The sequence below is a fragment of the Pungitius pungitius genome, chromosome 1 (genome assembly GCF_949316345.1).
Source record: "Pungitius pungitius chromosome 1, fPunPun2.1, whole genome shotgun sequence".
NCBI lineage: Eukaryota > Metazoa > Chordata > Actinopteri > Perciformes > Gasterosteidae > Pungitius > Pungitius pungitius.
In genome coordinates, this window is record NC_084900.1 from 12,470,468 (window position 1) to 12,486,925 (window position 16,458).

The 16,458-nt window shown below is 41.0% G+C and overlaps 1 protein-coding gene across 8 annotated transcripts in view; it reads right to left on the reverse strand.

Moving 5' to 3' along the window:
* The window catches only part of ablim2 (actin binding LIM protein family, member 2), a 45,942-nt gene that overhangs the window by 20,395 nt on the left and 9,089 nt on the right, over positions 1 to 16,458 (reverse strand). For 4 of the 8 annotated variants that reach the window (XM_062562000.1, XM_062561995.1, XM_062561991.1 and 1 more), the window contains exons 1-5: positions 15,844 to 16,041; positions 10,540 to 10,701; positions 2,267 to 2,450; positions 964 to 1,076; positions 621 to 747 (exon numbers count right to left, since the gene is read on the reverse strand). In XM_062562000.1, coding sequence (XP_062417984.1) covers positions 621 to 747; positions 964 to 1,076; positions 2,267 to 2,450; positions 10,540 to 10,701; positions 15,844 to 15,859 — 602 coding nt within the window. In that variant the 5' untranslated portion in view covers positions 15,860 to 16,041. Of the gene's footprint in view, positions 1 to 620; positions 748 to 963; positions 1,077 to 2,266; positions 2,451 to 10,539; positions 10,702 to 15,843; positions 16,042 to 16,458 lie in introns of those variants that run through there. The other 4 variants (XM_062562015.1, XM_062562008.1, XM_062562005.1 and 1 more) reach the window with 3 other exon arrangements.

Sequence of the window (16,458 nt, forward strand, 5' to 3'; positions counted from 1 at the left end):
CCCTCCTCACCATCTATCCCCTCCTCTTCTCTGCCTCCTCTAACCCTCGCTCCCTCCTCTCTACTTTGCCCATCCCAACCCCTCTTCTCTGCTTGCTCAGCTCAACGTACAGGATCACGTTGCATAGAGTTAATATTGTTAATGAAGTAGTTCTACTACTGGGAGGAGTTCGTGGTAACTATGGAGAAGGACTTTCGGTGCTTCTGGAAGACCATCCGGCACCTCAGGAGGGGGAAACGGGGAACCATTCAAGCTGTGTACAGTAAGGATGGGACCCTGTTGACCGCGACTGAGGAGGTTGGAAGGAACACTTTGAGGAATTTCTAAATCTTCTAAGGATGCCCCCTGGACGCCTCCCTTGGGAGGTGTTCCAGGCACGTCCAGCTGGGAAGAGACCCAGAGGAAGACCCAGGACCAGGTGGAGACATTATATCTCTACACTGGCCTGGGAACGCCTGGGGATCCCCCAGTCAGAGCTGGTAGATGTGGCCCGGGAAAGGGAAGTCTGGGGCCCCCTGCTGGAGCTGTTGCCCCCGCGACCCGACCCCGGATAAGCGGCTGAAGATGAGATGAGATGAAGTAGTTCTACATGCATATTGTATGCAGCCAGACTGACTTACTTGCTAATGTACTCTGCATTGAGCACCTTGTTGCAGACTTTGCACTTGAAGCAGCCCAGGTGCCAGTGCTTTTCCAGAGCTACAAGAGATTGTTCATTCTTGAACTCCTTCCCACAGCCGCAGCAGTCTGCAGGGAAATTATATTAGTTTATAATGATAATTGTTGAAAAAAAGCAATTAAGATAAAGTTGACTTTTTCTGCACAAGAGGGTTTCTGTTAGTATTTTGGACCAAATTGGACATTTTAGACTGGAGTTACTTTATATAATCTAAGAGATGAAACAGAAAATGATGATAACAAGTAGTTTGGAAAAATCCACTTTTGATTAAACAAAGTACTGACTGTGGACTGCCTGTATGGGTGCAGGGCTGCTGGCAGCGAGAGGCTGGGTACACTTTTGGCAGATACACTCTTTTCCATTAAATGTCACCCGGTCGCCGGCTGGGAACGGCTGTCTGAAAACAGAAAACACAGTCAGAACATCAATACATCATTTTTTTTTCTTCTGCTCTTTACCTTCTTTACCTTATTTAGATGTTGTTTGGTATGTGTGACCTCAATGGAGGCCAAGACCAAACACATTGGAAGAACGCAGTTGTTCTTAATGTCAGCATATTTAAAGGTCAAAGTAATAATGTCGTTCCCAGGTCAAAGTATCAATGTCGTTCCTATAGCTTCACAGAGCCGCGATGATAGTTCTAGACCCGGCTGACGGGAAGGGTCGAACCAGAGGGGGGTAGTAGCGCAGTAAATAGTAGCGCAAGTAGGCAAGCGAGTCGATATGAAGAAAACATCGAGCCTCTCATCTGTCAGAAGGAGGAAACCGTCACAAGCATCCTGCACATTCTTGGTCATTACCTTGCTAGAGTCAGCCTGGGTTGCTTCGGAATGAAATTAGTAAGCAAGAATCGGTAATTAGCATTAGCAATAGTTTTCGGTCATCTCCTGCGGTAGGCCGTGCATGCATGACGTGATGGCATTTGACATTGACTGGTGCTGCCTTCGAGATCGACTGGTCTGTCGTGATCGACCTACTATTAGCTATTAACTGAGCTCATTCAGATGAAATCTTTACACAAAATCTCAAAATATCAGAATGTATGCATATGTGTTGAATACAGGCATAGTGTAGGGGAGATGCTGGCGCATGGAGTAGTGTAATGCGCTGGGAGCCTCAAGGTTGGCAGTTTGCATCCTGGCTGCCCCACGTGTCCCTGAGCAAGACACCTAACCTAATTGCTCCCCAGGCAAAAATGTGATGCATTGGGTTGGATAAACGCGTCAGCTAAATGTTCTCAGTTTAGTATGGAGATCGCCGAGATATAAAAGCACATGCACACACAGATGCATACAGAGAAAACCCGCCTCCTATTCAAAAGTCAATTTACTCTATGGGCAATGGGCAATTTTGCCCCACTACCTACAACAAAGACCGAATTATTCCTCCCTAAACATTTACATTTTCTAATTATCAAAGTTCAATGACACACTAACAGGCCAGCTTGGGTTTACCTTCTTTTTTTTCTGACTGTTTCTCTTGGACACCAACAGCTGATGTGGCTGTAACTGCCATATGACACTTGACACCTGTTTGGATAGACGGTACTCCGTACCGGGCTGTACTTCCCACATCCTAGTTTCTTACTTGCAGAGGGCGCAGACGAAGCAGCCGGGGTGATAGGTCTTTCCCAGGGCGGATACCACCTCCCCTTCAATGAAGTCCTGGCAGCTGAAGCAGCGAGTCCCATACAATCGCTGGTAGTCCCCAGTGCAGATGTATTCTCCCTGACGCACGAAGAATCCCCCGTGGGCCAGTTCACAACCACATACTGTAAATAAGAGAAGGTATATGAAAGAGGGAGGGGAGAAAGGTTGAGGGGTATGGAAGAGAAAGAAAAGAGCAAAAAAGGGAAGGGTTAACAAAGATTGTTTAAGGAGAATTTGTTCTTGAATCTCCTATTAATGTGGTTTTAAAATGTATCTTATTGGTCCATTATTTTTGTTATTATTAGCTCAATGCACCATTGTGCCTGTCAGGATGTCCATTTAACTTTTTAACGTTTTATCTTGTACACCACAGATTCACACATCTCATACTTTTTACTTCCTGTCTTTCTTTAGGAGCCACCCTGTTTTTCCCCACCCCGGCTGCTCACCGACTCATCGCCTGACGTGGAGCCCATAGCAACCACATGACATAAGCGACCAGCCGCACCCTCAGAGGAAATCTCGTTGTTTTCTTACTACTTCAGGAAAAACATCACCACTCCTTTCTTTTCCCTCCATTCTTTCTTTCAGAAAAAAAAAGAGCAAAGTTAAATGAGAGATGTTTGCTTTAGCTGCTGCTTCATGACGGCTCTGTGAACTTGTACATGCACGTGCACAAACACGGTCTCAAACCTGCAGGGGTGTGTGAAGGTGTGTTTGTAGCCTGTGGTTTGGATCGCATAAACATAACATTTTCAAGACACATACGTTTATAATTTCAGGAATGTCCATGGGTCTGGTGTCATGAAGGTCTCAGTGCAATCTTTCCATAACAATAGCTAAAACAATTAAACAAAAACCTCCAACCACTAGCACCACCAAAGCCAGCTTTCTGCCTTTGAAACCAGTTAGATATGGAAAAGAATACAAACAGTAGTTGCTGAAGCTGCTATAGGTCATGTTCGTATGTGAATAGACTCTGACTGTTAGAGTCTACCAGGTTTTCAATGATGGAGGAGACCATTGATGGGAAAAACATGACAAAGCAAGTTGAAAAGAATATTGTGATCTAGTTAACCCATCTCCACTGCTCCCTAGACTTCTCCTTAAATGTAATTACAAGGACATCAGCTGTAAATGACTGCAGGCCCACGATGTCCTGTTGAGTGACATGAGAAAGCTTTCTAACTTTACTCTATATTACAACATGAAAGAAGGCCCAGTTATTTTGATGTAAAAAAATGAAAGAGTTGGCTTTTGTTTGTCTCCCAGCCATTTAAATCGCTACCCAACCAGCGGTTCATCATACGGTTTCAACTATGTTTTATGAAAAGCAATTTTGTCCGTCATCATGTGTTTTGCTACCAATGTCCAGCAAGAAGAGCGATGAGTGCCCCTATGCAAGATAATGGGCAGCAAACCTACCCGTTAAGATAGGATTCAGATTGGTTTGTTTTTGGAATTAAACAACTATAGGGGATATTAGTTAGGTGCCAAAGCTACATGATGAATAACATTCACCAACATACGCTAATGTAGCAGACACAAGACGTGCAGTGTTATTCTTCAGTCTTGTTCCCAATGTTTTCCTCCAACATATGTTACAGTCAAATTATCCCATTCTTTTTATTCTCTTGCAATAACTTTAACTGACATGTTGGACAACCTTTGTCCAGTATTTGCACCATTTCACTTTGTTATCAAGCCCTCAAAGAAGTCGACATGCTAGTTATCAACCACAACAATACAAGCAGGAATGTTTTCACAGGAAGTGAACGACATTATTTCCAGCGGGTGCTACTGGCTCACACAATGATCGTAAGTTACTTACATTTGTTACCTTCTTTCTCACTTAAACTTACATTGACTTATTACATAATTACTAACACTTGCTACCTGATTGAGTCAATTGCCTTCAGACTTGCTCTGAATGACTTGAGACAGACTTGTTTCATATGATAATATTTTTTAGCGCTTTTGTATCCATCTCATCACTCAAAGTATGACATGTCAAAATGTGCCTATTCATCCACTAATGGCACAACCATAAAGAACAACTTGGAGCTCAGTATCTTGCACAACATATGACATGTGAGCTGGTAGAGTGGGGCACTTGCACCTAAAGAATTAAAACCGGCTCTGCTACATAGAGGGATAAATAGATCGCTGGAGACAGAAATCTGCCCTCGCAGTGCAGCTTACTCTCAGCTCCTCTTTCAATTCTTCTATATTTACACCTGCGCTGCCGGTTGGCACTCTTTTGCTTACTCTAGTTTAACTTAGTTGCCAAAGCAGCTCCTGCAGCTCAGCCAATCTGAGACCAAGTACAAGCCCATTCATAATATACTACATAGGGCAAAAAGTAAAACATCCTTCTAAAAGCGAAGCAAACCAAATCATGATAGCAGCATGGTGCATATACTACAGGGGAAGGCAAGGTTACTGGCCAACTAGCCGTCTAATACAGATCAAAAAGGTCTGAGTGCATACATGTGTGAGAGGGAGACAGAAGATGCTCTTTCAGAGTTGTCCCTCATTGCTAATCGAAGCCCTCTAAAGACGCCTTCCTTTCTTATGCCTTTCTTTAATCCCTCAAGCATGTTGGTTAAAGAAGCCGGTTTAGTCGGTAAATCAGATTTAATCAAGCGGGGGACAGCAGTTTACTTTCAAACAATTGTTAACAGACAGCAATAAAAAGAAATATTAAATTGTTGCCATTAAAAAAAATCTTTATTCAACAGAACAAGAAGATTAGCCTGGAGTAAAGACAACACCCAATTTAGGGAAGAATCTGAATCCGCAATGCAGTATCCAATGTTCCAGCAGCGATTTCAGCAAATCAAAACCATTTCATCTCCATGACAACACAGGGTGTGTTTTTGCTGAATTTGGATGAGATCATGATGTAACTAATGTTTTGTCCAGAGACTGAGAGCAGCAGAATGAGTCGACTGCATGCCTGTTGTGCTATGCAACTTCCATGAATCTCAAGAGGGTTTGACCTTTCAAACTGTGGGTGTGTGTTCGTACGAAGTGTGTGATCAAATGTTTTAGTGATTTACTTTTGAGTACAATTTTCTGTTACAGCCCAGAAGGTCAGAGATGGAACTTCAGAACAATAGTACCTTTAACAATTACACCATCACTGTTGCCCTAAACCACTGTGGTTTGGAGAACGTCCTGGCTAAATGTCGGATGTCAAATGATCAAAATTTGAGAGTGTGATTTAGTCTTTTGAAGAAAAACATATTTTTTGTAATTGTGCCATTAATTTGTTAATTTTGAAAAATCTTGACAGCCCTAAAAACTTAATTTCAACATTTCCCAAGGCTGAAAGTCAGATAACCTCACCGGAAACTCATTACTTCCATCTTTGAAGGCTTATCTTGTGCCCTATGAAGCTACTTACATCATGTAAAGCCACTCTAGAAGATCTCAGAGCCAGAGTGTGATCTTCTTCTTAATTCATCATGTAGTAATAGTGAAACAAATTTGCACTAGTGTGATTTGTAAATAAAATGTTTTATTGCTTTTACACATTTACAAAAAAGGTAAACAAAGTAAAAGGAAATTAATTCAGTGGTTTGGAGATGATGCATATAATGTAGTTGTAACTAAAGTATCAAATACAAGCCAACAGTGAAATTATAAAGGCCAATACCAACAGTTTATGTCGGAAAATGCTGAAATATTTTGACTAGGTCGTCCCATTATCGTCAAATTAATCATGACATTGGTCATTCATTCGAGTTGTGTTTTAAACATGGAAACATGGCACATTTGAACTTGTAGAACTGGTTCTGCTGTTTAATTTGATGTACAATATTACTATATTCTTTTGTTATAAGGTTATTATAAGACACTAACTTTGAAACTCTCAGAGTTAAAGAGGTAAGAGACAGACATTTATTTAAGAAAAAGTGGATATCATTATGTATGTATAAAACGGACAATTCATAAAATGGCTGTCCGTAGTGTGAAAGGAGATGTGTGTGGCAACAGACAGTTAGCTATGTGTCTGCTATACACTCACCTAAAGCATTATTAGGAACACCATACTAATACTGTGTTTGGAGTTCAGGAGATTGTCTTGACCAGGACCACACCCCTAATTGCATTGGAGCAACTGCCATGTGATTAGTTGATTAGATAATTGCATTAATGAGAAATTGAACAGGTGTTCCTAAAAATCCTTAAGGTGAGTGTATATATAAACAGGCAACAGCTTTACTTATCAACTTTATGTCTGATCTTCTCTGGATTTTTGGCTCCAGAATTAGGGAGGGGGATAATAAAGGATAGTGCACTTAACATGTAATTTGGCCTAATCCAAAACAGCAGCACTGAGCTTCTGGAGGATAAGAAATATCTGAAAAAGCCTGTTTTTTGTGTGGATGGTTGTGTAAATGGCGAATGGACTGTATTTGTATGGCACTTTTCTAGTCTCTCGATCACTTAAAGCTCTTTAACACTACATGTCATCATTCACACAATGATGACAGGAGCTAGCATACACTGTGAGTCACAGCTACGGGAACAATGATGGGTTAGGTGTCTTGCCCAATGGCACATCAATATGAATTAGAAGAGCTGGGGATTGAACCGCCCACAGTCTGATTGAATGATGACCCTGCTCTACTACTAGCCACAGTCATCCACAGTGTGTGTGTAGAACACAAAAACAAGGGAGCATGTGTCCTTCCAACACACTTCACTTCCAAAGACATTATATACAGACATGTTGTGGTGTCATGTTATACATGCATATATAACTATGTCCTTGAAATGGTGTGACCTTGACTCTTCCTCGTGTTTCACAATAACTTCCACTGTGCATGTGTGTGAGAATAAGCAGGGTTAAATATACATGGGCCATGTGCTTTCTGCCATGAATGTGAAAACTGGACTGCACCTCAAGTTTTACAATAACTCACCATATGTGTTTCAGTGGTGGGATTGATGAGGTGTAGCGGACGGTATTGTCCATCCCTAGTAATTGTAGTAATGGTAAATGGTCATACCCATTGATTCACTGATGATAGGAGCTACCATACATAGTCTGTCAGGGTTTTTGGACTGCAGTACCCTGAAGGACCATATGGGGTGCTTTGTGTTCCAGTTATTCCTGTCACATTGATTGTTTTCATTGTGTTCACTTGTGCCTTATTTGCTAGCCTTTAAAAGCCACCTGAGTTTCTTTGTGTTTGCCAAGTCTTGGGTCATCATCACTCGTAGCGCAGTGCTAGGCAATCCGCCTGCTACACAAAGACCCAGGATCGGATCCCGACGATCCTGATAGCAAGACTCGACCCTGGAACCAGACCCAGCAGAGACAAAGGCTTCCCCATCATCTCAGTACCCACGGACACCAACATCGGTGGATCAACTCTACGCGGCAGTGGTCAGTCATGATGCCACAGTGTCTCGTCACGATGCTCGCCTAACCCTCCATGAGGCTGCCTTCACTCGCCAAGATAAAGTCCTGCAGGGCTTACAACAGACTTTGACCGATTTACTGGCTTGATTGCCACCACTACTGATTTTAGTAGGCTTAAAAGGGCTTTTTAATGAGATTGAAAAAGTTTGGGGACCCCTGCACTAGGGCGTTAATGTGACTCAATAGAATATTGGGCGTAGAATTAACCACTAATTCAGTTCAAGGATGCTCATTGGCATTTTATATGAACAGCTGTAAAGGAGTAATACCCAATTGTTATCCCATTTTGCTATCCCATTTTGCTATCCCATTTTGTCAAGACGCTAACCGTATGTCAAAATCTCACTTTTCCTAACTACCTATCATGAACAAGGTCAATGCTGGATCTCATCTTGAGAGTTTTCCCACTTGGACTCAAACGTGTGATCTACTTTCAATCAAAGTTGTGACTGGTATTGGTCTGATCAATTGGAAGTGATGTAATAACATTTCAGGCAGAGGAATCACCATCAAAAAGGCCGTTTTTGTGAGTGTTGTGGCCTCTGTGAAATAAAATTGTGTTTTCGTATCACATTTACAACTCATTACTGTTTTAGGCTTTCCGACAGGGTGTGACTACTTCACATTTAATTATTTCCATGGAATTTGGATGACAATCTTCTTTTTCCCTTTCATAGCTAACATGGTCTCTATATGGTATGAATACATGTAAGCCGTTTAGAAATGAAGCCAAACAACTTGATGAAAACGTGTCCTGTTCTCTTAACCATGACCTCCACTCACTGGGAAATAATGATTTTCAATTAGAAAACTCTGATTAATGTGTGACCTGTAGCATGTTATCATCAACATTTTCATCTTAAATCAAAGAAAGATAAAAGCTTGGCTTGAAGGAAGATGCACAATATTATACCACACTTAGTGGCAATTATCATGTCATCAAAATTTAAGATCTCATGGCAGAGACACGGCACTCGAGAGATTATCCTATAATCCAGCTCATTGTGGACAGAGTTGTATTCATCTGGATCAGAAATCATCCACAAGAATACCTTTGACTCATATATCAATCAACTGTAATCTAAAGAACCAGCGAGCCAGCGAGTGTATGTCATGGTAAAGATGCCTTCATACTACATTGAGGATCATACTGCATTAAGTCAATGCATGTTTTTATAGTTTTAGCCTTTTGTATTGAGTAATAAACAAAAAGGATTTTCTGTCTCTTTTTCGGAAAAGTATTCAATCAAAGCAATATTTCTGTGTCAAATAAAAAAACATTAATATTAAACTAACGTCAGAATAAGCCGAACCTTATTCCTTTCAGCACAAAACCCTTTTGTGAAAGTCAGAAATGCATTAGAAGGGTGTGAACACAGTGGATGTTCCACTACTGGGTAGGGTAACAATATATTTGTTTCTTTTTATTATTCAGTAGTTATAGCTCGCTAAATGACCTCTTGTTACTCTTTTTTCCATGAGTTTAAAGTTACGGATTTGTTTCCTTGTTAAGAACCTAATGTTGTATGTTGTATGAAATAAATCCACTGTCAATGGGATTTAAGGATGAAGGGAGAGCAGACAAGGAGTCTAATAATGGTCCATGTAAGATTAACTAACATTACAGCAACATGAATGGTAGCCTAGCAGCAAGCGTATGTGTTGACAACAACAGCGGTCTGTCACGAGGCTCATGCTGAGAGTGTGGACTGGGTGGGACACAAGTACACTCTATATAGTACGGTCCACCTCCCCCCAAGGACATATATAGAACACACAGTTCAAGAATTTGACACCCAAACCCAAATACACACACACACACACGCACACGAACATACCGACCTCCTCTCATCCACAACAATATATATTCACACAGTGTAAACCAGTGGTTCTCAACTGGTCTGGCTCCGGGACCCACCATCACCCCTTAATGACAAGCCGCGAAATTTTTATTTTCCCATGCAAAGGCCCGCCACCCACTACAAACGGGTCTGCACCAGTTGAGAAACACTGGTGTAAACAACACTATCTCTGCTGCTGATTAGACCTGAACAGATCTTCTTGCAAACCTATCAAGAAAAACATTCTCATAAATAATGGAGACTACTAATAACATATAACGGTAATTATAATAATATATAATAGCAGTCTCTATCTGGGCTCTCCAGCTTTCTATCTCGTTAAAGCACATTGTTCAGCAATGTGAATTTACATTAAAAGGTTTACTCTGTTTCCTCTGCATAAAATGCATGTGATGTGTATAGGGTTGGCAATGGGTTTGCTCATCACCAATGCAAATGTATTAAGAAGAAGCCTAACGTCCTACCTAACTTTTTAGATGACCTTTTGGGATCAGATTTAACAGCCAAATGACTGTGCACACATGGAAATTATCGATTTCCTCACTCTGATATACAGTGGGTACGGAATGTATTCAGACCCCTTAAAAAGTTTCAATCTGTTTCATTGCAGCCATTTGCTAAAAATCAAAAAAGTTCTCATAAGCAAGAAGCAAGTTGTTGATATATTTTTGTACCTGTATTCTGTTCTAAATAGTGTTCTACTCCGCAGACATCATCTTCACCTGCCCCTGCAACTTTATAGAAGAATAAAAATGCACCAACTCTTCCTACGACTACGCCATCATTTTGTCAGATTCAGCAAGGACTGCGAGTGAACCCCTTCACAATCGGGTTCAAGGGTTAAGGATTCATTTTTCCTGAGGATAGAAGGGAGAACGGAGGGTTGTGGGGTAATAGCAGGCGTTTACTTACCTTTACAGGCAAAGCACTTGATGTGGAAGTGTTTGTTCTGGACACGTAGTGCCTCCCCTTTGCACGGTTTACCACAGTTCTGACAGGGGATGGGCCCCCCCCCTGGCTTTGGTTTCTGTTTCTGCTGCTCCAGAGGATCGTGGACGGCCTGCTGCTGGAACACTGCAGGAAATAAAACAGTATCAGGCAAAGGTCTTTAACTAGATTTGGACTGGTTGAATTTGATGATAAATCTGGTAAGTATCGATCAGACAGTGTGACCAACTATTTCATAGGATATGTAAATGAATCCCCATTCATCATGAAGGTTATCTACGACATCATGCCAATAACTGAAGACATAACTGAATAATAAATGCACACATAGAAGTTATAGAAACACTGATCTTAGTAATGGAAACAACGTGCATTTTATATATTCTTATTTGTGTGCATACACACAGACACACACACAAAGTTGTTTCTTCATTCCATTATTATGAGGACAGTGCAGTTCATATAACCCTAACCACGTGCCTAACTTAAGTTAATGAGTTGTTGCAAGGCCAGCAAGTGCAACATTTAAGGATTTCTTTTATAGGGACCACTTTCTTTTCCCCATAAGGTTACTAAAATATGACTGAGTAGACAAACCCTCATACAGTCACTAACACAGAAAAGCCCAGAACGATAGAAAGTCGTAATGTTTCCAATCCCTTTTAGAGCAGTTACATTGTGTTCCAGGGCTCTTGTTAGTCAGTCCCCGTCGTACCACTGCCCACTACAAGGCCTACAGCTTCACCGTAACAGCATCATCTGTACTCGCCCTTTTCCCCCTTTATCAGAACCCTGGCCGAAAATTGTCACGTATTGTACTGCCGGGCCTTTCAATACCGGCAGGGGCATCGGCCGAATGAAAGCCCCTTTGTGTTGTCAGTAAAGAACTGCTTTGTTAGTTTCATCTGGCATCCATGGTTACTGGTAATCGGCTTGGGAAAAGTGAGTTCATCAAATGAATTGATTTTGAGGAAGAAAGAGAGAAAGGAAGTGTAGGGATAATAATAATAATACAGTTATTATTATTTACTTTAAAAAAAGGGAAAAGGTGTAACTTCGTCATGACTGAACATTCTTGAAGTAAGCAGAGCTGCTTTGTTTCAATCCATGTGTGTGATTTGCCAACTGAACCAATACAAGAATATGGATTTTTACTAGGATAGACTTTATATCAAACGTATCTGTGGGCATGCTAACCATTAAAGAGATAGAAGAGAAGGCTTGTAGAAACAGTTGTAGATTACATTTAGATAGGGGTCCAATAATCTGTCAGTGGGGAGTGGGGCAGTGTGAGCAGTTTGGTATTTAGTATTGAGACAAACTGTTGACAAAATGAATGATGAATGACAGTGGCAGCTCGCCAATAGAGGGCCACCAAAAGAAAAAGATTCTTATTATTTTTTATTATATTAATAATGCATACAAATAATCAATATTTGGGTATTTTTCTGTTTGTCTATGGAATATTGCCGGTAATATTTGTAAAATAAGATATCGATGAAAAATATATGCTTTTCCTGCACGTCATCTCCACCATCTATGCTTCAGCCGGGCTGGGGCCAAATCGATCTGGCCGAAAGAGGCATGTCTAAGAAGCAGTTTAGCCAATTACTGATTAAAGATACCAATGAGTGACATAAAATGTATAATTTATCAGCCACCTAAAATGGATTCTGCCATAGGCCATTGTTGTTTGGCCCCGGACATGAGTAGGAGAGTATGAGCAGTTTTCTCCAACCAAAATTCTCTCCTCCAAGGCCCATTTGGGAGAAGAACTGTGGTAAAACTACTGGGCCTACAGATGAACCTGACCTTACAATCAGTCAATGGACTGGCGTGGACAGAATTCAGTTGGTGATGTGAGGCAGTAATGAGTTTAGCGTGAAGATGTTTTCTCCCTCTACTGACCCCACTACCCGTGCATTGCCTTGTCTTCTCCTGGACCTGTTCTCCTCATCATCAATACACCTCTCTGGTGACTGCTCCCCTACTGATTTTGTTGTCCCAAAGGTCGCAGCCGGGGCAGGCAGCTTTCGGAGCAATGTAACATTGGATGTCTGTGATGCATACAGTATATTCACACAGTGGAAGCCTCTGGGGACAGAGCATACTGTACTGGCCACACAAAGGCGTGTGGATACACCCCCCACATATCAAGCATGTGTGAGGCACCATGAAGAAATGCCTATAATTAGGTCCCAAACAATAAAAGAGAAGGCCAACATTCTTGCTCAAAGAGACCTAAACAGAAACCATTTAATGCTGGAAATTGACAACCTTCCTAATTCATATGACACACAAAACAGTAGCGAGATAAGCCCTTTACAGTATCTCTACTGCTTTATCATGAAAAGTCCTTTAAGGTACATATACATGTAATAAGGAAGTAAAGCCCCACTCAATGTGTAACAGTAACTATCCCAGATGCCTTTGGAAACCAAGCACTTCCTAAAAATAGAGCATTCCCTCCACCCACATAGTTCTCTGTAACATTCCTGGTGTGAACCATATGCAGAGGCTCCATGGGTTGAATGTGGTGGCCCGAGCTGTTGACCTTGTCACTTTCGTATGAGTAAACAGTAGATTACATATTTTTGTTTATATTTAAGGAAATCCATTAAATATATGGCATAATATTGTATTACCTGGTAAATATGAATAAATAACAGTGTTTTCTTTCCCATTTTGAAAACAGTTCAAATATAGAACCATTTGTTGCTTTAGAGATCTGGTCAATTACATGAAGGTAGTTTTGACGTTCTTCCCATTGGTGTTGGAATTCATTGTAAATATACTATTTGCACCCCCCACTTCGTGCCCTTGAAACATTTCTATTGGCATTGCTTTGTAATATAATAAAACCATTACTTCTAATTTGTTTTTTTCGCTGGTGGGAGTGCGTGTCTGTTTGTGCCCATGGGGACGGAACTCTCCCATGCGCAAAGATCAAACGTTAAAAAAATACTAATTTCCATCCGCAGTCTTTGACAGTTTGATGACATTAAAAAGAAAAAACATAAGAGGACACATGAGCACACAGACCCATAGGAACAAGACAATAGTAGACATTTTAAAACCAAAAGAGCTATAACTCTTTCATTTTCTGTGTTGACATTTTCTCCCGTTCTTATTTTCTTCAGTTCTCCTACATAAAATGTCATGGCTCTACCTTTGTACAGATATTACTAAACAGTTCCCTGCCATCACTCCGAACCCCAAGATTCCCTCCATCATCTCAGCCTGTGAGCACATTTCACTGAAGTCCTGCAATAGAAACTGGGATACACAGAATACTCTGATGGTTCCTGCTCACCTCTAAATCCTGACCTCCAACTGTGCGGTCATGCCTGCAATCCGACCTTAACAGCATTTGATCACCGGCCGTGAGTATAAGCACTAGTAAATAGCACTTATAAAGACAGGGAAGTGGAGGAAATGAATGAAGGATAGTATTAAGTTTGCTGTTGATTAAATAAGTACTATTATAATAATAACCAGGAGATTAAAACATCAGCCTTACTTGGCTCAAACTGGAGCAAAACGTGAAAGCCAGCATGATTTTAAATGAATATGGACTTTGTGAATAAATATAAATATTCCTTCAATGTGGATTAATTTGACATGTTTCTGCAGCTCTTCAACTGGATGTCAAAGATCCAACAGAATCCTGCAACATAGAAATAAATATATGGGTTTACTGATCATACTCTGCTCTGAGGCTCTTTTTCATAGTTTGCATTTGAAAATGTTTACGCGACAGCATAGAGTGACATTTTAGGTTCACTGATTGATAAGGTTTTCTAACAAAAGATACGATAAGAGATTTTGGATATTGTTGTATGGTAATAAGTAAGTGTTGCCTTTCCTGTTTTTTATGCTGCACTTTTAGGTTTCAAAGACACCCAAGGGATGGACTGGAAGGCAGAGTCTTGTGCTGGTGACCAAATCTGAGACAATTCTACCTTTGCAATGTATACAGGGTACTCCATATCTCAATTTACATTCAGGGGCAAGACTCAGTGCAAATGCAGGAAGTAGTGCGCCCTTATTGCAGAAGGAAGGAGTGGTTAGGGGGGTCAAGCCATATTTTTTTTGCTACCTTGACCTTGACTTTGCTCTTAGAAGTATCAGCAGAGAAACATAGAAAAGCTAAATACCATATGGATCATGTGACTGATACTGAGCCAGTTAATAACAAAGACACAATCAAAAACTTTTTTCATTTAAATTCCAATATCAACAGGTTAATGCTATCTGAACCACAGATCAGGTCCAAAATACTGAGAGGTGTCGCTGTAACTGGCGACCAGCAGCCAGCTATGACATCACACAAAATGCACTATCCTTGGCTCAGAATAAGACACAGCCTAGAGCCAAAAGTGCTGTCTGTGTGTGTGTGTGTGTGTGTGTGTGTGTGTGTGTGTGTGTGTGTGTGTGTGTGCCTGTGCGAATGGATCTATGTGTACGTCCACAATAGCGTGTCTTTTCTTACCAATTTTTGTGGTTGGTTATTTGTGTTATTGTGATATTACAAAAATACCAAACAATTACATTTACAAAAATGAACGTTGCGTCTTGAAGAATTTCTGTCTGGTATGTCAATGTGAAGTATGTCTGTGCATGTGTGTTTGTTGCCTGTAAGTCCTCACTACCAACTTTACAAGCTTTGTCACATTGTGATCCAGCAGTTAGAAACCAGAACCACAGGCCTAACACTGCATCAGCTTTAACAAAGCTTTTGAGGACAGAACACAAGAGAGGAGAGGAAATACTGTACATGTCTATTGAGAAACAACAACGAGACTTATTTTTTTACCAGCAGCTGGTGGGTGGTAGGCAGTGGAAAGTACGTAATAAAATTCTCATCAGGCAGCAGGCAGCAAAGAAACGCAACACGGGCCGTGATGTTGCAATGAGGCAGGCAGCATATCAACCCGCAGCACAAGTACTGTGCCAAGTACTGTGCCAGCTCAACAGTAACATTGACACAGAAAGTGCTACTTGCTTCTGACCGGGCTTACATAATAGGAGGCCTATTTTTCTGTGGGTTAGGTACTTCCATGCACATTCTTCTGTACACACAATCACAATAATGGGACCTAGAACTAGAATGAGTTATGGGATTGCAGTTTATTAATATATATTGCGGTAAAGCAGTAGCTATCTGCTAAATATAAGAGCGAAATTGTATTTAAGGTATGATTAATGCAAGGGAATCCTCCTTTCTCTCGGAGGCCGATGAACACACCAATAAAAGTTTATCACTACCTTTCTCCTCCGGCATTGTCAATCTGCTGTTTGTTATGTCCTTCGTTTGATGATTATTATAGACAATATCCTGAAAATCTGTTCAGAGTCCTCTGGTGGTGTTGCAACACACGTTCTGCAGCTCAGGTATAACAATTGGCAGGAGCATATAGAGTGAACGCTGTGTCTGCCACTACCTCTGGAATGAGCTGTAGGTCGTTGGACTCGCAATGTCTCTCTGTCCCTCCCCTCCCCTCTCTCCCCACCCCTCAGAGATATTGCAGCTATCTGTTATAAATAGAGGCATATGCAGAAAAAACCCTCCTCTTCGTAGTTTATTACTGGGCGTGTCCCAGTCTCCCCAATCAACAGCAAACTCAACTTTGACATGTCTGTTTGGAATGAAACTTATCTAAAATCTATACAATTAGTCATTTATGAAAAGAAAATGGGTATCTCAGCGTTATGAGAGAATATGAGAAGAAATTACTTAGTTTTTTATAAAATAACTTTAATTAATGACTAACTTTGGAGCTGTCCCGGCCGGGACAAATCAAAGTTGCTCATAATTCGGGATGTCCCAGGTAATACGGGACAGTTGACAACCCTACTGTAACCTGTTTATGGCACTCCTTA